The sequence below is a fragment of the Rhipicephalus microplus genome, chromosome 5 (genome assembly GCF_043290135.1).
Source record: "Rhipicephalus microplus isolate Deutch F79 chromosome 5, USDA_Rmic, whole genome shotgun sequence".
NCBI classification, from domain to species: domain Eukaryota; kingdom Metazoa; phylum Arthropoda; class Arachnida; order Ixodida; family Ixodidae; genus Rhipicephalus; species Rhipicephalus microplus.
Window position 1 is genome coordinate 6,325,673 of NC_134704.1, and position 24,340 is coordinate 6,350,012.

Sequence of the window (24,340 nt, forward strand, 5' to 3'; positions counted from 1 at the left end):
CTCCAAAAAAATAGTGCATCAAAATTACACAGACGTTTCGCCACCTATGCAGGTGGCATTCTCAGTATGTACCAATACCAAAGGTCGGCCACACCACTGCAAAAACATCTGATAAAGAGGGGCTGTGGTTGTACAGTCTTGCAACAACAATTCCTGACAAAAACGGCCACCTTCGTGGGCCGCAAGTTCGAGTCTTTCTTGCGTACTTTCATGTCCAAACCCTTTTTAAGGACCTTTTCTGAGTTGATATTCCTTTCGTCCCTAGATGTTCCAGATTGCTTTTGTAATAAAATGAACCAGATTCCATTTCTTACAAAAGCAAGCTGGAATCGTCGGCACAAAACAAAAACTTAACATTTTCACCACTTGTGCTTTTGATGTGACTGCAAAGTGCGCATTATCAAGACGCCACACAGCCATGTAAATTTCTCAGATTTTTTTTGTCACGAGAAAAAAAAGATGATGTAATGCACGTACCAATGTCTGGGAGTGGGTCTACCACCTCCCAGTGATCCTCAGACCGAAACAACATGGAAACATGCTGGAGGGCTGCCTCTAGAACAAATGTTGAGTGAAAAAAAGATTGTGTGTCCAGTATCACCAAATGTGCACTTTTCACAATTGCATTATCACAGTTCGAATTTTACATTCCATGCAAAAAATATAAAAACGAAAAACTTGCACATAGCGTTGTTCTGACTCAAAGTTCTTAAGCTGACTGCAAAAATTGTCTGCATTATCATTAGTTTCTGAATAATGAAAAAGCAATGTGTAAAGATCCAGCTCTTTGATTTGGCTCCACTTTCTCAGCTACATTTGTAGTACTATCAGCATCAAATGAAACCGGAACAGCGGCAAGCCTTCGTGATGATATAGTGCGTGCCGTCCACTTATCACCATCGACAGGCATGAACATCCTGTTCGGCAGCATTTATGCATGCCTGTCCATGGTGATAAATGGACAGCACGTACTGAACCATCGCAAAGGCTTGCCGCTGTTCATTTGACACTGGTAGTACAAGTGCCATCATCTTCAGCAGATGTTCAAGCAAACATGCATACATGATGCTGATGAGCATCTTGTTTACAAATTACCCATCCCTAGCATTACACGACATGGTGGCTGTATATGCAAATTTTTCTAGAAAACGAAAGTGAGCCACAGGATCGCTACTCAAGTACACAATAAATTAAACCCAACCTAAGCAACATGCTGCAACAGACATTTAAGTTTACATGCTTTCAAATGGCAGCTAGACCGACTACTGAAATCTACACAGCACAAGTGAATAGACTATAGCAAGAGGACAGATCACTCTGTACTCTCGTGTTTGCCATTTCTTCTTTACCATAATGTGCTATATTAGTTCAAGTACAATGAACCAACTCTCCCAATATTGAGGGCACTTTACAACAATGCCTTTCTTTTTTTCTTTCCATTTCTTAGCCAGCACCACCTTTTCAGCATAACAGTTTTACAAGGCAAACACGTTACCCATGACAAAGTGAGTCAGGTGTGTGGCCACAAGCTCGTTGTTTAGTTATCCCCCCCCCCCCCCCCCCAAAAAAAAAACATGGTTGATCACAGGAATCAATAAATCACGAAAGGCGTCCTCAAAGTACTGATATAAGAGAGCTTGCACAATGCCTGCTGGTGTTGGACAGCCCCTCTTGACGTGGATGCATCCACACTGTCACTCAGACCTTCATGCTGACGACTAATGCCCATCATTAATGATTAAACACATCACTATGGTAGCTGGAGAATTAATTTTGACAGCCAGAACAGAGAGACTGATTGGAAGCCAAACTTGGGCTGAAGTCGCCTACTTCTGACATGTTGTAGTCATTGAACACCGCTGCCCAACAGCTGGCTCCGATACTTTGCAGGGCGAGTGTAAGCGGGAAACTCTAAGTTACATACAGACAAAACAGGCGCATTGCTCTATGCATTGCAGAGCTATTTTTTGGGATGGATGAATGCTATGAGCGGTGCCGACGCTAGGGGTAAGGTTGCCACCTGGGGGTGTGCTAAGGCATGGAGAAAATTGGATTGTTTTATTGTAAACTAGCCAAATGGGACAGACGCTTAGAAACGACACATTGAAGGGCCTAATCGTAGATGCCACGGTCATGATGTGTAACTGCACTTTACCAAGAGCACCGTGAGAAAACAGTGGTAGATGGAATAAGCACATTTTCATACCTTTCCAAGTATGTGACAGTGGCACAGTGGATTGCGTACCCGCCATCTGTTGTCGCGACCCAGAGGTCATAGGTTCTACTCCTTTCGGAGGAACTTTTTTTTCTTTGTCTTTTAATCACGCATATTTTTTCAACATCATCTCCATGACGGAAACACATCACTGAAGTCTTGGTGGACCCCGGCATGAAACACTTTCGTGTTAAAATATACTCATAATAAGACACTAAAATGTACACAGAACAATTGAAGGGTTTCACTCATGCACATTTTTTTTTGTGCATATAATTTTCTAAACAAACTAACGATCACAGCTAGCAAAACCAAAACCAGCTGCATGGTGCCAAACTACTTGCAGAACCACAGGAATGTGTGGGAGCCCTGCCTCTGTAGCCTTCGCTGAACTGTCAAGATAAGTAGTCGACGACACTAGCAACCATTGCAAATATTTGTATAGAGCCGACTGTCAAAAAAAAAGCAGCGAACATGAAGAAACTAGCATGACGTTAGAGACCCAAACCATGTTAGAAAAAACTGTGGCTCCATCAGAGAGACCCCAAAATAAGCTCGCCAGTCCGTGGAGCAGATCGCATTTTTTTAACATTACAGTGCGGCACACCGCGCAGACCCTTTATTTCAAAAACAACAATACTCGCGCTTCTTTCCTTCGCCTGACCAATCACCTTGTACACGCAGGAAGCAAAATTGCTTATGAGTGACTTGACTGAGCTCGTCAATTGGTCTGCCAGTCCGCATTTTCATTTTCCTATGCTGCCCCCTGTCATTCTGTAGGGCCGGAGACTACATGGAGACGCGAAAGCCTACAAGGTGAAGAGGTGTCACTTTCTTTGCCATGACACATGCTCATGTGGGTGAAGCCCTGCTCAGTCAAAAAAAGAAGGAGACAGGCAGCGGCAGTGCCGCTGTCTGTCTCTTGTTTTTGTCCTTCGTTATTGGCGCAGTTTTTTATGTGAATCATGTCGTACCAACTCGCCGAAGCAACCACGTTAACTACAACTTTGAGCTACAAAATTTGTATCTTCTAACCCCTGTTAACTTCCTTTTTATAGCGTGTATTCGAAAAATTCTCGTGGCAGCATGTTCACATAGCAAAAGTGTGTATATTTCTCTTCGTTACAATTTTTGGATCCAGAGGTTGTTTACTGGCCCTTCAAGGAACATTCGCACAGTGTTAGTGACAATGCAAAATGAATGATAAAGGCATGGGACACATACGCACCACAAAAGTTCTGGCTGTAATTATTTGGGTCCAGGAAGCGCTTGACCGCCAAACATTGTGACAGTATAGGCTCTGAAAGCACCAGGTCCAGATATTCCTAAGCAGTGTTTAAAGTAAAGCATTACACTAACGAACATTTTTACAAGATTTGAATGCGGTAACAAAAATGGCAAAACCTGAAATACTACTATAATGGCCATGAGGCCACCCCTGTCTCACAGCTTTCAAAATTTAATTGATGCTGAGGTGACATCGACATGCTTAAGCCTGGCTGTGCAAAATGATGTACTGATGCCATAAATGTATGACGCCAAGTGTCGAGAAAAAATTTTCAAAGCGATAATCACTAGAGATTAGTCTACAATGTGAAGTCTATCTTTAAAGGCACATGTGAGCATTCTAAAGCAAGTCCTGTTTCATATAAATTAAATGTCATTAAAAGTGGGCCTTAAGCCAACACTCTAAACTCAATTCGACTCACTTAAAAAAGTTCAATTTTTTGTAGGGACATAAGAAAACCTTTGGCCCATGCAATCATTATCATCAGCCTGACTACGCCCATTATAGGGCAAAAGCCTCTCCCATGATCCGCCAATCAACTTGGTCTTGTGCTTTCTGTTGCCACGTTATACCTGCAAACTTCTTAATCTCATCTGCCCACCTAACCTTCTGTCTACCCCTAACTCGCTTGCCTTCTCTGGGAATCCAGTCAGTTACCCTTAATGACCAGCGGTTATCCTGCCTACGCGCTACGTACCCGGCCCATGTCCAATTTCTTCTTCTTGATTTGAACTATAATATCCTTAACCCCAGTTTATTTCCCGACTGACTATGCTCTCTTTTTGTCTCTTCAAGTTACACCTGCTGTTTTCCTTTCCATCGCTCGCTGCGTCGTCCTCAATTTAAGCTGAACCCTCTTTGTAAGCCTTCAGGTTTCTGCTCCGTAGATGAGTACCGGCAAGATGCAGCTGTCATATATCTTCCTCTTGAGGGTTAGTGGCAGATTACCATTTATGACTTGAGAATGCTTGCCGAATGTGATCCACCCCCATCCTTATTCTTCTAGTTATTTCACTCTCATGGTTCGGCTTCACAGTTACTACCAGTCCAAGAAGGTCTCCACTTCTCGCATAGTGCCGTTTTCTGACCAGACTGTCGCACATTACTTTAGTATTGTGCATATCAATTTTCAGACCTAATTTTCTGTTTTCCGTGTTCAGTTCTGTAATCATGAGCTGTAATTCGTCCCCTGAGTTTACTCATCAAGGCAATGTCATCAGCGAATCGAAGGTTATCAAGATACTCTCTATCAACTCTTATCCCTAACTGTTCCCAATCTAGGGTCCTGAAAAACTTTTGTGAACACGCCGTGAAGAGCATTGGGCCTGTGCAATGAACCAAAACAAATGAGATATGATAAACATTAAAAACTTAGTGATTAAATAACAAAAAAAGTATGCAATAGCACTATGGGCACCTTTGTATAACAGGCAGTCATATTAAATCTTGTGGCACAATTTTCCTTACTGAGGTTCATTGCAGCCTATTGGTGTGATATGAAAGTGATCCAAGTTTCAATGAAAAACATTTTTTTTTGTAAAAAAGCTATGATTGCGTACAGACCTGAAATATAAGTTCTGATAAAATCAACAAAACATACTTGAATAATGTGCAGAGCTTGCATCAGATGCACTAAAATTATCAATATTTGCAGCCAGTTAATTGAGGACCTTACTACTGTATGGCTTTGCCTGAGCAGCCACTCTACATATTCTTCTAGCTTGTTCAGCAGCATCAGAGCCATAAAGGGGCACTTTCGCACAGATCATTTGTGTGGCAAGCTTTTGCAGTGTAAAAGCAAGCTTCGATATGAATTTACTCATAAATATCAAATGCGTTTCCGCTGCCATTACTCAAATGATACAGAGCGTCAACCAAAGAGTGTCTGATGGTTTACATATGGTTCCTTGAGCGTGAAGAACACAGGTCCCATACTATGCCTTGTGAAGAGTTTTCATGATTGAAAATGAAGTGCTGGCAGTGCTTTTATAGAATTTTTACATGTTTCCCCTTCACATGATAGCTAAGTAACCAACAAAACACAACAAATTAAGCTAATCTTTGTGAGAGTGCTGATACCCTCTGTAAAGTTGTTTCCATTGCATGGCCCACGTGTCTTGCCCAAAAGCCACATTTAGGGTTACAACTAAGAAGCGATAGGTGGCATTGTGTACGCGAGCAGTGTCACCGCTATCATCATCATCATGGTATAGTGCCGGCCGCGACAAGCCTTGGTAGCGACGAGCGAGAAATGAGCTCGTCTCTTTCTGCGTGTGGCGGTTGCCCCGAACGGTTGTCTCTAGCGTTGGTCCCCGGTGCGTGATACCGCGGGCTGTGCGTAGGGGGCCCTCGTGGTAAGTCAAGCGATTGATTGATTTGTGGGGTTTAACGTCCCAAAACCATATGATTATGAAAGACGCCGTAGTGCAGGGCTCCAGAAATTTCGACCACATGGAGTTCTTTAACGTGCACCCAAATCTGAGCACACAGGCCTACAACATTTTCGCCTCCACCGGAAATGCAGCGGCTGCAGCCGGGATTCGATCCCGCGACCTGCGTGTCAGCAGCCAAGTACCTTAGCCACTAGACCACCACAGCGGGGCGTGGTAAGTCGAGCGGTGGCGGCGACGCCTTGGGTGTGTTATTGTGTTTGCCGTGTTTTGGAGTGTGTGTATGTTTACAATTGTGTAAGGATGTCCTAATGTGTCGATCACGATTGATGTAATAATTCGGCTGACGATATCGTTCTAAAATTAGTTAGATAAATGTATGTTGTTTGGTTTGATTGAAGTAACTAGAAGAATAAGAATGGGGTGGAGCACATTTGGCAAGCACTCTCAAATTATGACAGGTAGATTGCCACTATCCCTCAAGAGAAAGGTATATAACAGCTGTATCTTGCCGGTACTTAGCTACGGAGCAGAAACCTGGAGACTTACAAAGAGGGTTCAGCTTAAATTGAGGACGACGCAGCGAGCAATGGAAAGAAAGATGGTAGGTGTAACCTTAAGAGACAAGAAAAGAGCAGAGTGGATTAGGGAACAAATGGGGATTAAGGATATCATAGCTGAAATCAAGAAGAAGAAATGGACCGGGCATGTAGCGCGTAGACAGGATAACCGCTGGTCGTTAAGGGTAGCTAACTGGATTCCCAGAGAAGACAAGCGGGTTAGGGGTAGACAGAAGGTTAGGTGGGCAGATGAGATCAAGAAGTTTACGGGTATAAATTGGCAGCAGCAAGCACAGGACCGGGTTAACTGGCGAAACATGGGAGAGGCCTTTATCCTGCAGTGGACGTAGTCAGGCTGATGATGATGATGATGCTTGGTTTGTACCGACCGCGTTTGCTGTGTCCGTTCACTCCAAGAGCGTGGCGCTCGCTCGCCATTTCGAGACCCCACATCTTATGACGCTGACGAAACTGGCACTCGAGCCCTTAATTGGACAAGGTACAGTGACTTCCCCATCTCTTATTTGAGCATGCACACCTCAGAAACGATTAGTGCAATACTGTTAACACGCATGCTTTTAAGAATTCATCAAATAGCACTCTATATGTAGCAGCTGCTGTACTCAATGAGCATAAAGTTTCACACATGGCCATTTCGACCTACAGGTTATCTGGGAGCCTAACTGCAAATGATCTTACTAACGAGTAATGTCAGCGCAGAGCCAAATCTGGGCCTGTCAAGAATAAACAGAAATGTTTTGATAGCAAGATTTAACTATTGACCGTTAGTACAGAAGCTCAACACTGCGACTACTACGCCACATGTGCGCATTGTCATTCAAAACAGAACTCAATGAGCGTCCCACATGCAATCACTTGATCTCAGACACTGCATGTTTTCTGCTATGCTAATACTTCGCTTAAAAATGTCTGTCATGCAAGTCAGAAAATTGAAACGATTGGCCAAACTTTGGGGCAGTGCTGTTAAATTTCATATGGCTGCATGTAATTGAAGAGACACATTGACAATGATGCACACATCGACCGCGGCTGTCATCTCTCGTTCCTCTCAGTGTCACCATTATTGCTAACCTTGCATAACTTCCCTAGTGCTTGACACTGTATCATGTGTATGCACAGTTTGTTTCACATTTAAGGGAAATCTCGGAGCTTGTGGCCTCGCGATTCAGCCATGATGCGGCCAACGCAGCAGTTGCGCGCCGGCAGCAGCTCGCACGTGCGCAGACTTGAGGGGCATTGTGTTGGGACAGTTGAGCCGCTTTGTCAGCAACGGATGCCCGCGCTGGCCGCATTGTCAGGCAGCGGGTGAATTTAACGATTGCTGCGGGAACTGGGCACATATTTTACATCGTGTCATGACTCACAGTACGCATCACAGTCGTCCAAAATGAGCACAGTCGTCGCTGCGGCTGAGGAGGACATGACGGGGTGTTCAACGATTTGGAAGCTTCACGCATGCATTTTGGTGTCCCCGAGTGAGTGCTGCCTCAAGTAATGAAATGCCATCGAGAAAAAGCACTTTCAGGTCGTTGACTCACCCTACAACATTCCTAAACTTCTCATTTTTTTTATGTGTGTGTTGCACCCGCATAGCTGCACGGCAGTCGCTGTAGAGTGCTTTATTTTTTATTTAGCAAAAAATAAATACTATGCACCGTACGTGCTTATTACGATATTCTTCATCGCAGAGTGCTGTACAAGCAGAAAGAAATATACATGAATGCACTCAGTACCACGGCAACCAACGTATGATGTTTCCAGAACTCGCTTATCACCAAAGAAGACTGAGAGCTTCGCATCGCACAACGTTTAGTACAGAATATCGGCCTATATAGTTCTCGCAGCAATGATGAAATCAGCAGTCTGCCCGACAATGTAGACATCGCACACCGCCGTCACAGACAATGTGTTTCAATAACATGATCTTCTAGCGTCTGCGCATGCGCGAGCTGCTGCCCAGGCGCGACCGAAGCGCTGTCCGCATCACAATGCTTTGCGCTCCGACATTTCCCCTAAGTGTGAAACAGACTGTACCTTTGGACTCGAGGGTAGTGCAAGACAACAACTCTTTCTTACCTGCAGCTTCTGCTGCCTCTCGGCAATGAATTCTCGGCTCATCTTGTTGAACAGCTTTTTTGGCGGCAAGGGCAACTCCTGGCCCGAAACTTGCAGCTGATTGTGCAGGGCGTCAAAGTCACTATACCGTCTCTGCACCACCCACGTGGTCTCCTGGTGAAACCCGCGCTGCACTCGTACATTGTAGCACTGTGTCCAGAATGAGAAGGCCGTGTTACATAATGCGCAATATCAAGCTACCACAAAACTTTCGTTGGATATGTGTAGTGGCACCAGTAGCCATGCCTTACCAGTACAGGCTAGTTTTGAAAGTTTATTTAACATAAAACATGTATGATTACAAAAACATACTTCCAGGGCCAAACAAACTTGTTTGTTTGTTAAAGAGTCCCTACCGAAGTTATCGCTAAAAAGAAACTATAGTAGCTGTTAATGCACAGATTGAATTGAGACAAAAGAAAATTATCTGAAATAAGTACAACAATCAAGTACAGTACAAATGAAAAGGTTACACAAATTGCAAATTTCTCAAACAATACTTAATACTAAAACACATCTTATGAGGGCAAAACAAAAAAAGAAAGAAACTACGAGCAAGTATGGGTTGTGCTATACATTTTCAATAATGAAGTGCTTTAGCTTTTTTTAGAAATGTATGCAACATAGTTATACTGGTTAGGTTATAATCAAGCTTATTCCATGAAGATGTGCCTTTAAAGTTTAGTGCAGGGCGACCATAATTAGTAGTTACCTTAGGCAGGATAAAACGACTAACTGTACGAGTAAAAGTTAAGGCATTGCTAGCACTTACAGTCGATTTCCACTGAACAACCCCGAGGTCCAAAAATTATGAAAAGAAATATGTGCACTTTTGCTACGTAAACATGCTGCCGCAAGAATTTTGTAAATGCGTGCTATAAGGAAGTTACAGGGTTTAGAAAATCCAATTCAGCTCGTTTCGAATTTTCGCGCGGCCTCACCACATTGTCCGCCATAGAGAGGGGGAAGGCGTAGCCCGTCGTCGTGACTCCACCCACTGCGGCAACGTGACACAACGTCAGCGATACGTCATCAGAGCGCAGCCAAAGACCGAGCAGGGCATCCCAACCATGAGCACATGTTGTAGCAGTGTGGGGAGGAAGAGCTGTTTGAAGAGCACCCTTCCGTTCTTGGAAATGCCCCTTTATCTCAAAGACTTTTGTTCCGGCAATACCTATTTTCCCGGTAGTCTATGGCTTTACAGCAGAGGGCAGCACACAAATTTAAGTGCGCACTGTGCGGCCGAAACTGCATTACCGCACAGCCAAAGTGCCGTTTCATAGGGCAAAGAACCAATAGGTGGATAACAAAATGGCGCGTCGTCTGCTACGGTACTTCCTGTTCGAGGCCTCTCTTTTTGCTGCTTCAAGGTGCCTACTGCGCAACGTAATCGGGAAGAAAATACGTTAAATTCAGTGACACGTCTGTTGCCGCTTGTTAAGTGATTATCTTCTTTTTATTTTATTTGCAAATAAATAGACGATATTTCGTGCATTTCAGAGAGCGAAGCGAGAAGTGGAAATGAGCAAACACGAAGAACAGTAACAGGCAGGCTTCGAACGCAGCATGCAATTATGCATTCAAACATGTAGTAATGTTTTCTATAACAACCTCGATTTAATAATTTCGAGCACAAACGGTGACGACCACTTAAAAATCACTCACACTTACGGGCACATGCTGCCGAATGACAACATACGCTCGATGAAAACAGAAGTACGCGTTGTGGAAACCTCTAAGGGCATAAAAGGCCCACAAAACAAAATGTCCACTCTTTTAATGGTACCGTGGGACGTAAGGCAATCAAAGTAGCTTTTGAAGCAAGGAGTAGCATGGTACAGCGTCTTTTTTATGTTCGACTTGCACGTGTAAAGTGCCGATAGGCTTTGTTATGTATGTTGTGTGCGGAGATGTTCGCATACATTGAAACACAATGTTCAAGAGCGTGAGCAAACGAGATCTCAGGTTAGGAAGATGGAAAGTAGTAAAGAAGACAGAAAACTACGACTGCATTTCATTTTTGGAGTAAAAAATAGTTTACTCTTGTCATTCACCATATCGAATCCGGTATGGCGTCTTTGTAACAAAAAAGCAAATAAATCATTTGACGGGTAAGCAGCATGAAAACAAATGAAGGTATATATATCGGGATGCTAAAATGTCTATAAAATAATTGTATGTGACAACAGGTGTGTGATAACACCCTTTGCAGAAAAACAACAAGCATGTGTCTGAAGGTGCATGCCGCTTGAATGAAGAAATGATTGCTCGCACGATCATGACTATCTCATATTGACTGAATTTGTCATTCAACTAAACTACATAGCTCCCCAGAATATTATGAACCAATTTCTGAGAAAAGGGCACCGCAAACACTGGGTGGAACAAGCAGAAAGCGACGGTACAGACGAGAATGCCCGTACGGCGACATGGCATCTCCAACCAGAAGCCTATGCAGATGGGTGCCGTAGCCCACAATTCTTTGCGTGAGCCACGATTTTACTATCCACCTATCGACGAGCTCAATGGTATGTCAGTTGCCCATGGTCAAGCTTGCATCATTGCGCGTATGAGAAATATTGGACAAGCGATAGAAATAGGCGCGGGAATTTTTTTTTTCATGGAAGTTTTGCGCAATGCTGTAATATTAAAAAAAGGTGATCGTTGCAGTCTAGTACAAATTGGCGAGCTTGTCTGAGGGAGATAAAAAAAAAGCGTCAAAGCTTGTTTACTGGCCCTTTAAACAGACACTGAGGTGAAAAATATGGATCTGTTGATATTGATGAACGTTACTCTGAAAACTCTAACATTGTTATTGTCACACTCATTGCGATAATAATTAAAAAAGCCAAGTTCAAAGTTTTTAATATCAAAGTGTACTTTTCGTACTTTGGTGGCTCAATGAAGTTTTCTGGAAGTTTGTATGCCAAGTTCTCGGCACTTTCAGAGAACGATTCACTCCTTTTATACTACTGGAACCTCTGCAGGCCCTAGCAGATGCCACCAGAATCTATGGCACCATGGTGACTGGCGTCGTTGCTGGGATTTTCTTTTGACCATTTTCCCGCTTGCCACTTGTCTTCGCACAGCAAGTCTGATGATTTTGGAATCGTGAGACAGTAATTTTTTTTGCACAAGGAAAATAGGCTTTCTTTTTTGTGCTTGCTCAACAAACGGCTGTAGAAAAAAATGAAGCACATTACAAAGCATTCCTTGTGCCCCTGTCAGTGCAACTGTGCACAATGCTTACAACGAAGTGACTTGCATAACAAGATGCTTTGATAACCTCGAGCACTTCATTATACAGATATTTGACTTTACTGTTTTTCAAGTCCACTGAATCCCACCAAGAACTTCCAACAAAATTTTCATATATATATTACCACAGCCTCATTAATCACAGCAACCCAATTTCAATGGATTCAAGAGAAGATTGCACGCTTATTGTAGCTTAAGGGGGGACGTGGCAATGAATACTATCTTTCTTATTGCTGGAAAATAAAGTGATGAAATTCGGCATGCACATGTTTGTTGTGCTGATATGAAAACTGAGATCGGTTTTGAGCTATCTAATGTAGTTTTTGAGTCACCAATTCTGAATAGACTCTCATGGTCATCCCAAAGTTAATTATTTATAGAGAGATAAATTCGTCAAAATTTTTGCATACGAATATCCACAAGGGTCTATTCTGGACTGTAATGCTATTGGTTTACTTTTCAATAATCAAGTAAACACACAAAAATCATTTTTGAAATTATGTGGAGCTATTGTCTTACTAACAACTCTTACCAAAAGCCTATTATAAAAATGTGAACAATGTGCACACAGATATGACCAGCTTTACGGCATTGACTAATGTCTCGGGGCCTAACTGCAGAAAGCGGAATTGCTATACCTTCATTTGTTGTGAAATGGCACAGGGATACAGAGCTGACCGACAGCACTTGCTCAAAAAAGAAAGCTGCGAAAATAGAGCCTTAAAAAAGTGGAGCTAGAAGCCAAAAGAATGAAACTCAAAAGGGAGCTGGCTTCATTTTTTATTGGAGAAATGCAGCTTTGTGGCGATTTTGAGCTCCGTTCTGTCCTCTTTACAATGATGCCAAGGGAAAGCGGCAGATTTACGCTCTCTAAAGCCCAATTTTCACGCAGTTTTTAACGACAGCCCACCAGTAAAATAATTTTTTCTCAACTTGTACCACTTATTTTGGTCTAATATTTCACCATGATGTAAAACATGGCCTCAGGATTGCAGAAAAAAATTAATTGAAAAACTGAACATTTTGATCAAATTTATCATTCTCATTGCCACGTCCCCCCTTAAAAGGACACTAAAGGCAAATAATAAATCGATGTTGATTGTTGAAATAGTGCTACAGGAATCTTGTAGTTCTACTTTTGTACCTGGAAGGTGCTTATTTTAAAATAAGCATCGCGTTGTAGTGGTGTGCACCGCGTTAGCGCACTTCAGATTCGCCGCCTGAAAGTGGCTGTCTCGCGTCACTGTTGCCGCGCACAACATTGCCCGGCTTTACTGCGCAACCATCCACACTAGTAGCCACAGCAGCAACAATGGCCACTGAACAATTTCTCATCATGGCCTCTGAGATTGCAGGTGTGCTTGACTCAGTTGAACCCTGCTAGATGGCACGACCTTTCCAACTCTTGAACCACTGGCACCATTCATCGTAGCAACATCCGGCGGTTCTTTTTTCCATAAATCAAACAGAAACAAACAAGCAGCATTTAATTATATCTCTTGATGTACAGAAGGTTCTTCATTTAGTGCAGCCAGTTCAATTATTAGTGATTAACCGTACAGTGTAGGCAATAACACTGACGTCATCAGGATCTTTTTGCGAATGTCCTACGTGTACCGCATGTTTTTTCGTGCATTTACCTCAATTTCTTAGTAGGTAGGGCACTACTGTGGATAATATTGTCCTTTCAGACATTGTCATACATTGAGATTTCACTCCAACATAAATTGCTGTTTGCCTTTAGTGCCCCTTAAACCTGCTTACGTTGTGAAGATAAGATTCTATGATTTTTGCAGCTTAACTCTCAATAAGAGCTTGTGCCAGATTACATCTATCGCTTCCATTAAAATAATAATAAAACACCAATGTACGTAGACTGTGCCATGGGTGAAGCAAGCTACGGCAAACACTATGTCAGAACATAAACATAATAACGATAATATTATTAATATATGAGGTTTGATGTGCCAAAAGCAGCATATGATTATGAGAAAAGCCTTGGCAAAAAGCTCCAGTAATTTTGACCATCTGGTGTTCTGTAACGTACAATGACCATGTCAGTACAAAGAAACCAGGATATGCAACACTGCCAATTAAATGGTTTACTAAATGAAGTGGACCAAAATGATTGCGCTTATTGTACAGGTACTTACATGAAAACAGTGATACACCAAAAGTTATCGTCAGTGGCATGTGGCTAAACAGCTCCGAAAGAAAAGATATCAGCTGCTTCGACCAAGCAAGTTGCCCGAAATTAGTTCTTAATGCGACTGAATCACGAAGTGACGAGTAGAACTGCTTGACCTGCATATGTCGAGGCATGGTCGAATGCCCGGTGACATCAGAACATTTCTGCGAGGCAAAAAAAAAAGGGGGGGGGGGGAAGCTAACGCTACATGGTAATTATAGATAGGTAGCATATGAAGTATCTCTAGGTAGGATGGATAGATGTACCCTTTAGATCAGGCGGCGGCTAATGCCACCAAGCCGTAACACTTGGTGAACAAAAACTAGATTTACCTTTTTTTTTTTTTAATAGAGAACGACGTACTTTGCAGTGAAGGATTTAATTTTCACTCGTGCCTTGATTTTAGCCACCAATCAGATAACCTCCTTCTGATTATTTCTACTAGCCTGAAGTCTATTTTACCCTCGCTGTCCCTAAACCCCAGTGCTTTGAAAAACTCTGTGCCATCATCCTGAACTATAGGGTGAAGCCCTTTATAGAACATTATCAAGTGTTAGGCAGTTTCCTCCTCCTCTCCACACGCACTGCATACCGTGTCTACCCCTTCGTATTTGGCCCGATATGTCTCGGTTCGCAATACTCCCATCCTGGCCTCAAACAGTAGAGAACTACCTTGAGTATTATCGTAGATCCTTTCTTTGGCAATTTCCTGCTTAAATGTTCAATAGATCTATAGTGCGGACTGCTTAATCATGCTAAATTTCAACATCCCATGTCGGTCTCCGTTTCCTTCACCTTCTTCTTAACCGATAGTTCTTTTTGGTTTGGCCCCCTGCTTTTTTCTAAGTATTTACCCGTGAATTTTCTGGTTCGCTTCCTCCATTTTATATTGACATTCTTCATGTGTAAGTAGCTGAAAACCTTCCTAGCCCAACGCTCCTCCCCCATTTTCCTCAATCGCTTCTCAAATTTTATCTTGCTGCTTGCTTCCCTGCTCTCAAATGATGTCCATCCCATATCGACTTGTACTCCCTGATTTGGTGTATTCCCGCGAGCTCCTAAAGCAAGCCTACCTATTCCACGTTGCTTAATTTCTAGTCTTGCTTGAACTTTTGATCTCGTGCACAAGACCGCATTGCCTAACGTCAGACCAGGAACCATGACCCCTTTCCAAGTTTCTCTCACATCATCATACGTATTGTAATTCCACAGTGCCCTATTTTTCATCAACGCTGCATTCCTGTTACCTTTAGTCATTACGTATATTTCGTGTTTCCTTAGGTACTCGGTCTCATTGCTTATCCATTTGCGCAGGTATTTGTATTTATCTGTTATCTCTAGCGTGACCTCCTGTATTCTAAGCTCACAACCTTCATAATCAATAAAAATCATGACTGCTGATTTTTTCTTATTAAATCTGAAATCTAACCTATCTCCTTCATTACGGCAGATGCCCTTCAATCTCTGCAAACCTTCCTTGTTGTCGGCCATTAGCACTCTATCATTTGCGTACATTAATGCTAGTAGTGCCTGATCAATGAGCTTTCCTTGTTTGACTAAACAGAGGTTGAAGCCAAGTCCACTTCCCTCTAATTTGGCCTCTAATCCTAGTAGGTAAATCATGAATAACAAGGCTGATAGAGGACACCCCTGCCTAAACCCCCGTTTTATCTGTGTGGTCACGGATACCTGATTTTTCCCATTTTATAACTGCCTTGTTTCTTTTATAGATATGCTTGAAAAGCTTAGTGACTCAATCTTTCACACCTAGTGTGTCCAGTATTCCCCACAAGTCCTCTTGAACCACGCTATCATAGGCTACCTTGATATACAAAAATGCTAGCCTGATAGGCCTGTGTTTCTTTTCTGCTAGGCACTTGTTGAAATTTTTCTGTCATTCTTATTTTTATATATTCAATTGCTTCGTCCCCTTCTAGCCTAACACCTTGAGCTGTATTTATAAACCTCTGCTCTAGGCTTGTCTTACTACTTAGGGGTTTTTTTATGGTTCCAAAATTTTGAGGCTACCTTTTTATCCTTTTTGTGTACTTCTGCTAGCCACTGAGCCCCCTTTCTTCTAATCTTTTGACCGATCAGAAGAGATGCTTCTCTTCTACTTTCAACATCACATGTCGGTTCACCCCTCTGTTTAGAATGTCTGTGTTCCCTACAGGCTTCACGGCGTTTTGCTATGACTCTCTTAACACTCTTATCCCACTAACTCTTGGGTTTGTGTCTTCTTTTCCAGGGCGACGTGTCCAGTTTAGCAAGTTCTAGCTCATACAGTCTAATTAGATTCATGTATGCCCACGATGTTTTATTAAACTCAGTGATTACTTTCTCAATTTGTTTATTACCCATTTTTATTAGCCTTTCTGAGTAAAAATTCCCTTGTAGTTGCTGATCTTGTCTCCTTCCCACTTTCGTTTCTTTTCCAAAACTTAGCTTCATACGTTTGTGATCACTACCCAGACTTGTGGAGCTACATTTATCTATGTGCATTCCCCTGAGCCTATCATACATCCTATGCGACATCAGTGCATAATCTATCTTCGAATACAGCCTTCCTACCTCCCATGATCTGCCTTTCACACTTCTCAGTATTGTTGCAAATGATCAAATCATGCCTTTCAAACATACATGATCATTTTGCCTGTTGGGTCAGTATACCGGTGTATATATTCTATGTGCGCATTCCTATCTCCACTCGCTCTTTCCTCCTAATTCCTCAATGTCATTTGTTAGACACTCCACCATTGCCTGGTTTTCCTATCTGGCCTTTGCTCCCGTCCACAACTACAGGTCATGCGCGCCACCAAATGTTCTTTGTGATGTAACGCTGCAATCGCGCTGGACTGCCATGGCAGTATTCTCAGAAGAAGCGTAAATTAGAAGTACAAGGACACTAAGTTTAGAGAGAACAATATTAGCCATGTACAAAAGTTGTCATCGGTGCACACCGTCCGATATCCGATCGCGTCACCTTGCGAAGGTACAATGAAGACCTGCTACTAACAACGAGCCACGAATGTTACCAGCTGCAGATGAATCGTGTACGCAGCTTAGCAGGGACACTTGACGAAGGCAAACTAACCAACGAGGCGGGAATGTAACGCAGTGCGGCAAGCAAACAAACTAATGACGACTGTGTGGTGGAGGCGTATCCTCCACAAGTAGCGAGAACCGAGGGGAGGAAGACGCGAGCACGTTGCGATGAAACGTGAGCTGCTTTCAGCGCAATACTCACGGTGTGGCCTTGAACATTTTCGGACGATTCAATCACACACGAAAGTGGTAGAGTATCATCGAGTAAAATCTTGGTGCTGCGCCTCTCTTCGAACATCGCCATGGCAAGGCATGTTTGAGCAACGCCTCCTAAAAAAATTGTGCCTGGAACGTGAGCACGATCGCGGTGCCCAACCCTCTGATATGACCCTCCTCCTTCGGTACGAAGGCGAGCGTCTCTGACGGCCGTCCCTTGCGAGCACAGCAACGCTCTCACAGTTGCCTCTAAGCAGCTATCATGTCACGTGACAGAGCGGTACGATATGTCAAGTGACTGAGCAGTACAGAGGCGAGCGGTCTCATGCGGCGGAGGGTCGCAACGCAAGGCAGTAGGCATGGCCTCCGAGATTGTGTGCTGGCAGAAGGCTCCCAATTGAAAAGAGAGCGGCGTTCCAGGCATAATTTTTCTAGGAGGCGTTGGTTTGAGCAGCGCGACCGTGGCGACTGGTGGTGGCGGCAGTCGCTGACTTCCTGTTTGATGGACTTCCTCTTCTCATTCAGACAGAGGCAAATCATCGCACGGATCTACTACATTGGCGGCTCAGTTTATGTTCAGGGCATGCACATTTGCGCGTCGTTGTGGTGAGCGCAACTCTGAATTCGTACTTTCTATGCGTATGCCACCATTGGACTATTGATGTTTAAGACGCGCGCCTAAAGTTGCGTCTCACAGTCATGCCGATCTCTCTGCAATGGTACAGCGGGTGCCTGCCCGCGAGCACGATCACGCGTGGAGTGCTCGCCAACTGAACGTCTGAAAAAGTTCTTTTCGAGTCGCGGACGCTGCCAGACTTCTTCAAGTCTGTGCGCCTCAACGCCACCACCTACATGATGGGTGAGTCGCTCAGTTTTCCATGTGCGTAGTTTTCGAGCTCAGTTTTCCAAACTGCGCTGTAGAAAAGCCGCGAGACCAACAAAATAGCACTCGCTCTCAGCTATGCCGTGTGAAAGGTCTGACTTGATTACCGATTCAACCAATTTCAGCCTCCGTGTTCTTGAACACGCTCACGCCCAAGTTCTACGTGGCTCTCACGGGTACATCTTCCCTCATCTCCGGCCTGATCTTGGTGAGTCGCTTACCTGGCCTGCCGCATGCGTGTACTGTCTGGGTGTTCACACTGAAGTGCATCGTGATGCGCAGCCTTGGCCAATCATCTCGCTCTGCCATGCAGTTATGCAATGTTCAAGGGGAGCTTTTGCGGAAAACGCTCTTTTCTTTTCTTGTCTGTAGCCAGAACGTTGATGCCTTAATATCGTGCCGTTTAATTTTTCCACCGCATAGGGACAGGGCCCTCCAAACACTCTTGTAATCATTTGTTGTCACGTTCAGGAAACACAGCTGACCCGGCCAGTGAATGCATTTTGACCAGATACCATGGCTTGCAGGCGCGTCATTGTCTATGGCAGCTGTTGGCATCACTGCCAGCCATCATTCCTGCCTCTCAAAAGAGCATTGAGTTGATGCCCCCAGTAGGCCAATAACGAAGAACACAGGCATCTGTGTAATTCCAAGGTGGTGTTCCCCCACAAAGTACAACTGACTGGGTGAGTTGGTGCATGATAAAATGATATTGCTTTAGCGCAGGTCAGTTTGAGCATGAAGGAAAAGTACTATGCAGTCAAGAAGGGAAAAAAAACAGACAGTGTGATTGCTAACTTCCAACTTTTGTTTATTGCTTACCCTTACAACACATTATATAGCTCATTGCACATGATGCCACACACATGACAAAACCTTGTGGTTTGGTGGTACACTTGTGGCACAGCACACTATCAAAGAAACCTAGTTGTGATCTGATTTCAAATTAACAATTCTATACCAATCCTTCACAGCATGCGCTCCAGAAAATTGAGCCGGAAAGGCCACAGACAGCGAACTGACACACAGCTTCGTACATTTTGCAATAGCGTTCACCTCAATAATTTCTCGTGTCAACTGGTTACGATTGCGGCCCAAGATGACACGCTGATCAAAGAATGGAGTGCATCCACACGTCTTACAATGCATAGCCAGGAAACCACCTGAAGAAAGCTTGTTTTTTACATTGCAAGAGTGCTCGCGCAAGTGGTCATTAACACACCTACCAGTCTGCCCAATGTCAACCGTGCCACACGACAGCAGGAACATGTACACAACAGCTAGGGCGCATTCAACAAACTTAGTTACATGCTTTTTTTTTCCGCAGGTGGGCTGCACCTCCTTTTTAGGGTTCGTAAGCTTACATAGATGGCTTAGTTTGTCTGGAGCAGAGAACACCACGCGGACATTTCCTCTCAGGGCAATCTTTTTCAAATGGTGTGAGAACTGATGTACAAACGGAATCACCCTGGTTTTCCCAGCATCGGGCTCACCATTGGTGTGCGGTCGTCCCCGCATACGTGGACCATTCAACAGGTACTCAGCTACCGACACCTGCACTAACACTGGGTAGCCTGCCAAGGATAGTCGCTTGCTCTGTCTTGCAAAACTATCAGCAATAGAGTGACGGCATGGCTTCAACAGGACAATTCTAAAACATAACCTGGCAATTGCTCGCTTTATTAGCTATGAATGCGCTGAATAGTACGGCAAGAGAGGCTTTTCCGACCACGGTTCATAGCACCAGCAAGTTTGTTCGAACGAACAAGAGGGACGAAAGTAAAAAAAGCGGATTGTGCCTTCTTGCGGTATTTCGTACGTCACTTCAAGTGGTACAAGACACTCCTTAATTATTGGCAGAATTTCTGGAGCCTTCGGCTCAATCTCAACTGAAGAACACTCAGTAAAAAAGAAAGAAACCGTCCACATACCGAAAAACCTTTTGCACTTTCGTCTGAGCAAGCTTATCAGACAGCAAAACGTCAAGACGGGCGAGAAAAAAAATCGCTCAGTATGGGTGCAATGCACAATCCTATGCATGCACCCGTTTTCTGTAGATAAACAGCCTTATGCCATTTGATAAAAGTTGACTTGAGATAAAAATGTAAAAGCTCTAAAAAATCATTACTAGATATCAAGGCATCATTTTGGAACCTTATGGCACCATATTCATCAATGGACTGTTCCATTACTTCAAGCAGGTCTTTATGAGGAATTGAGTAAAAAAGATCTTTGATGTTAATGGAAAATGCTTGGTAACCTTTGTCAGCGTTAGTTTCTAAAAAATTGGTTATTTAATCCGAGTTCCTTATCAAGAAGGGGTCTTTTATAGACAAACACTCAGCTTGGCTTGTAAGAACAGTGCTACTAGCTTCTGCCATGAGTCATATTCTGACATAATAACCCTTAGAGGAATGTCAACTTTATAGGTTTTTGTGCTGAACTGAACCAACTGGTGGTTCCTTTTGCTGTTTGATAATGACTTCTCTAATTTACCAAGGTTGAAGTTCTTGCGTAGCTTAATAGCTGAGAACTTACGTCATCGCACCGCTTGAAAACTTAGGCAATGGCACTGCTGGCTTTTTCACAAAACACTCCTGTAGGAAGCACACAGAAGGCACCTTCCTTATCAACTGGTAGCACACATAGAGAATTGTTTGTCAGGTAGTCAGCGACGCGCTTAATCGAGAGTTTTGGATGTGCTACTTTAGTGCTGGCAACCACGTCAACACCCTCAGAAACAAGACGTGGAAATGCTTTCTCTGTCGCATACTTTGACACCTGCCTCACGAAAGTCAACAGATGAGCTATATAATGTGTTCTAAGGGTATGCAATAAACAAAAGTTGGAAGTTAGCGCTCACACTGTGGTCTGCTTATTCCCCTTCTTGACTGCATAGTATCTTTCCTTCACGCTCAAACTGAGCTGCGCTAAAGCAATATAATTTTTTCCCCCACAAAGCCAGGTTCAGAAAGGGAAAATAGACAACCACTTGTACCTACAGGCCCGTGTGCTCAGATTTGGGTGCACGTTAAAGAACCCCAGGTGGTCGAAATTTCCGGAGCCCTCCACTATGGCATCTCTGATAATCATATGGTGGTTTTGGGACGTTAAACCCCACATATCAATCGATCAAGAACCACTTTTTCGTAGCGCAAATACACAAGGAATCCTATACCAATTCTTTAGAAAGGAAAGCTTAGTTGCTGAAAAATTCATCCTGGTCCGGGAATTAAACTCGGGAATAACGCCTTTCCGGGTGGTCACTCCAATTGAGCTAACCAGGAAGCTAGCAATTGGCAGTGCAAGGGTAAAACTCGAAGCACATGAACATAATAAATGCAAACTTGCAAAGCCTGGTTCAACACCCTACCTGTGCCACGTGCCCTCCCTCAATTGAGATGCCCCGAAACTATGTGCTGCTTTTCTCTAAAATTAAGCTTATGCCACATAGACGACCTGTTGATGAGCAACTCGCTATGGTGGAGAGTATTTTTCACCACAAATATTCCCCTTCTGTTGCCCACAAAGGAAAGAAAGCTAACTTCTGCAGCATAAGATATTCTCTTTCTTTGGCGCACATGACTATTATCTTACTGCTGAGATCTTGTTATTTCTACAGTGTACATATCTCTAGTAGTTCCCTCTCATTTTTGCCTGCAACTGTGTTATAACAGTAAGAACCTAACTTTAAGGCAGAAGGCAATAAACAAAGCTCAGGCAAATGCTGCTTTGTTTATCATGAGCCTGCAGTTGAGTACAAGGGCTTCGAAATGGAATGGGTTGGGTGTTCTTCAGCGGAGACACATAATTCTAATGGTGTTCTCGCCACGCTGCTGTAAGTCTCTCAGATCTTAGAAAAAAATGCAGAAAGACCATTTCAGCCAACAAACATGCTAACAGATTCATACCTACTCGGTACGCTGTTCAAGATGCCGTAATGTCATGATTCATGTGCATCTCGCCAAGAAAGGGAGAAAGCAGCACGGGAAAGCCAATGGCTGAGAGAAGACCTCGAAGCAATCCGAGACCAACTACGATGTGCCGGTAGATTTATGAGAGTTTTTCTGCTTGACCATTCATGTCGTGTCTGTGCCTGTATGGGCTTTAACGTCTCTCAGCTTAGAATCAATGCAGAATCACCTAGCAACGGCCTAGAAACAGCCTTTACTTGGCGATTTTTTTTGACCGCACTGTGGAAGCTACTACCGCATCAGAAAAATAGTGCTTATGTTGATTGATAATTTTCTCATTTGTCTTCGATCAATCAATCATTTTTATCATTATGAAGAAAGGATTGTTACGGAGTAAAAAAAATATTGTCACGGGGTCGTGACGTGGCCGAAGATAAGAAACTGTATGTTGAGATCAAACTGCGAACCTGTGCCCGGTCAACGGAAAGTCTGATCACAGAAGCAGACTTTCACTGATAGAGGCTAATGGAGCGTCTGCAGTCGTTCAATTGACAAAAGGTGAAGTGTGTCAAGATTTATACCCTTGCCATCGAATATTCTAGCGTTATCGCTATGGGCAACGTAAGTTCTCGAATAATCTGTAATGTACACGAAGTGGGCATTATCTTAACAAAACAATCTATTACGGCCTCGAAGCTTCGTGAACATCGCAGGTGCGGTTTGCGCCAAACGTAGTGTAACGGAGTGAGCAAATGTATGGGTGGAGGGACCTTAGTCAGACAGAGGTAATCTGCCTTTAGTCCCTTCAACCTAGGCAATCATTGTTTTTGTCTGAATAAACAGTGAATGAATGAATGATAACAAAACTTGAGGAAAGGAACGTGGCAAAATACAGACGAGGGTACCAATGTATGAAACTGCAATTGGAGACAGCCTTGCTGAAATGAATACTGCTTTATATATTATGAGACTGGAAAAGTTGCGGGAAATAATAGGTAAAATACATTTATTGTTCGCCTTGCTAGAATGCTTTCCTTTTCTTACCATTCGTTAGACAGCTCACCCATTTTCCAAGGAAACATGTTGTCTGTGATGTTGGTGTGCGGCCGCAAACATGCTCTTTAGTTTTTCAAAGAAAATATGCTCGCAATAGGACGCTAAATAATTAAAATGTTTCTCCCATTCATAATTTTCATGTACATGTTTTTTTAAATGCGTGAACAATGTGAGCAAGCAAAATAGCCGCAAGCTGCCGTACTACTTGCGGAGCCACTCGAATACCTCCGTAGCCTTCGCCCCAATGTCAAGATTAGTTGTCGCTGAGTGTAATTGGATTGATTCAGAATCATCCATCTTCAGTGTTTCAAGGTTTGCACTGCTTAGTGTTTTGCCAATTTTTTCAAGTAATCATCAATTGAGCACAGTCTATATTGCGACTACCTTGAAAATGCTTCTTCAAGTTCGTTAAGTACAAGCCGAGTTGCAGTGCTTTCTCTTCACTCAATATACAGCCCAAATTGCTGCACTAGAGCAGGATGGCAGAGCCTTAATTGCATGCGCATTTCATTCCCCAAGCTATGGTTAATGAGATATGTAATCACTACTACGTATAATCATGTTTCTAGTGGTCTTAGACCTTATTAGAGTTACAACCCTGCTACCGTTATGTAGCAAAGTTGCACCTCTTCTTTTCCGGACGCCACTTGCTTGATTGATAGATATGCGGGGTTTAACGTCCCAAAACCACCACATGATTATGAGAGACGCCGTAGTGGAGGGCTCCGGAAATTTCAACCACCTGGGGTTCTCTAGCGTGCACCCAAATCTGAGCACATGGGCCGACGCCACTTGCTTTGCCTCTAGCAGTCTCACCACCACTATTCGCCAAGTGTCATCATGTGGTCACAAGTGGCTCCTCTGCGCTGCAGAGCATCTTCTGCAGGCAATGTCAACAGCACACTGCAGGTTCTGGCCATCCAGGCGTAATGACATCGGGCTTCAGGCACTATTATTCTTGCTGCTGCTTCTTTGATGTTTCTTGCTGAGAAAATTTGATCTGTGGTGTATTATTTGGTGAAGTGTAGAAAGAATGGTTGGTTTTGGGTTTCAGCATTTTTAAATACCTAAAAAAATGTTGTGGTGGAGCATTCCGGATGATTTCGATAATCTGGTGCGCATTACCATGCACTTGAATTGTACCAATCTGACAGCATAAACCGGCAGCACTTTTCCTATATGACGGGATAT

The 24,340-nt window shown here is 43.4% G+C and overlaps 2 protein-coding genes across 3 annotated transcripts in view; one reads left to right on the top strand and one right to left on the bottom strand.

Moving 5' to 3' along the window:
- The window catches only part of LOC119175087 (PX domain-containing protein kinase-like protein), a 101,798-nt gene extending 84,262 nt beyond the window's left edge, over positions 1 to 17,536 (bottom strand). Inside the window, exons 1-4 of the mRNA XM_037426308.2 lie at positions 17,283 to 17,536; positions 8,551 to 8,739; positions 3,444 to 3,540; positions 478 to 555 (exon numbers count right to left, since the gene is read on the bottom strand). Coding sequence (XP_037282205.2) covers positions 478 to 555; positions 3,444 to 3,540; positions 8,551 to 8,739; positions 17,283 to 17,384 — 466 coding nt within the window. The 5' untranslated portion in view covers positions 17,385 to 17,536. The remainder of the gene's footprint in view (positions 1 to 477; positions 556 to 3,443; positions 3,541 to 8,550; positions 8,740 to 17,282) is intronic.
- Positions 17,537 to 17,766: 230 nt separating this feature from the next.
- LOC119175086 (suppressor of tumorigenicity 7 protein homolog) overlaps positions 17,767 to 24,340 on the top strand; it is an 88,856-nt gene continuing 82,282 nt past the window's right edge. Inside the window, exons 1-3 of one of the 2 annotated variants that reach the window (XM_037426306.2) lie at positions 17,769 to 17,902; positions 18,022 to 18,155; positions 18,305 to 18,387. In XM_037426306.2, coding sequence (XP_037282203.1) covers positions 18,149 to 18,155; positions 18,305 to 18,387 — 90 coding nt within the window. In that variant the 5' untranslated portion in view covers positions 17,769 to 17,902; positions 18,022 to 18,148. Of the gene's footprint in view, positions 18,156 to 18,304; positions 18,388 to 24,340 lie in introns of both variants that reach the window. The other variant, XM_075894750.1, reaches the window with a different exon arrangement.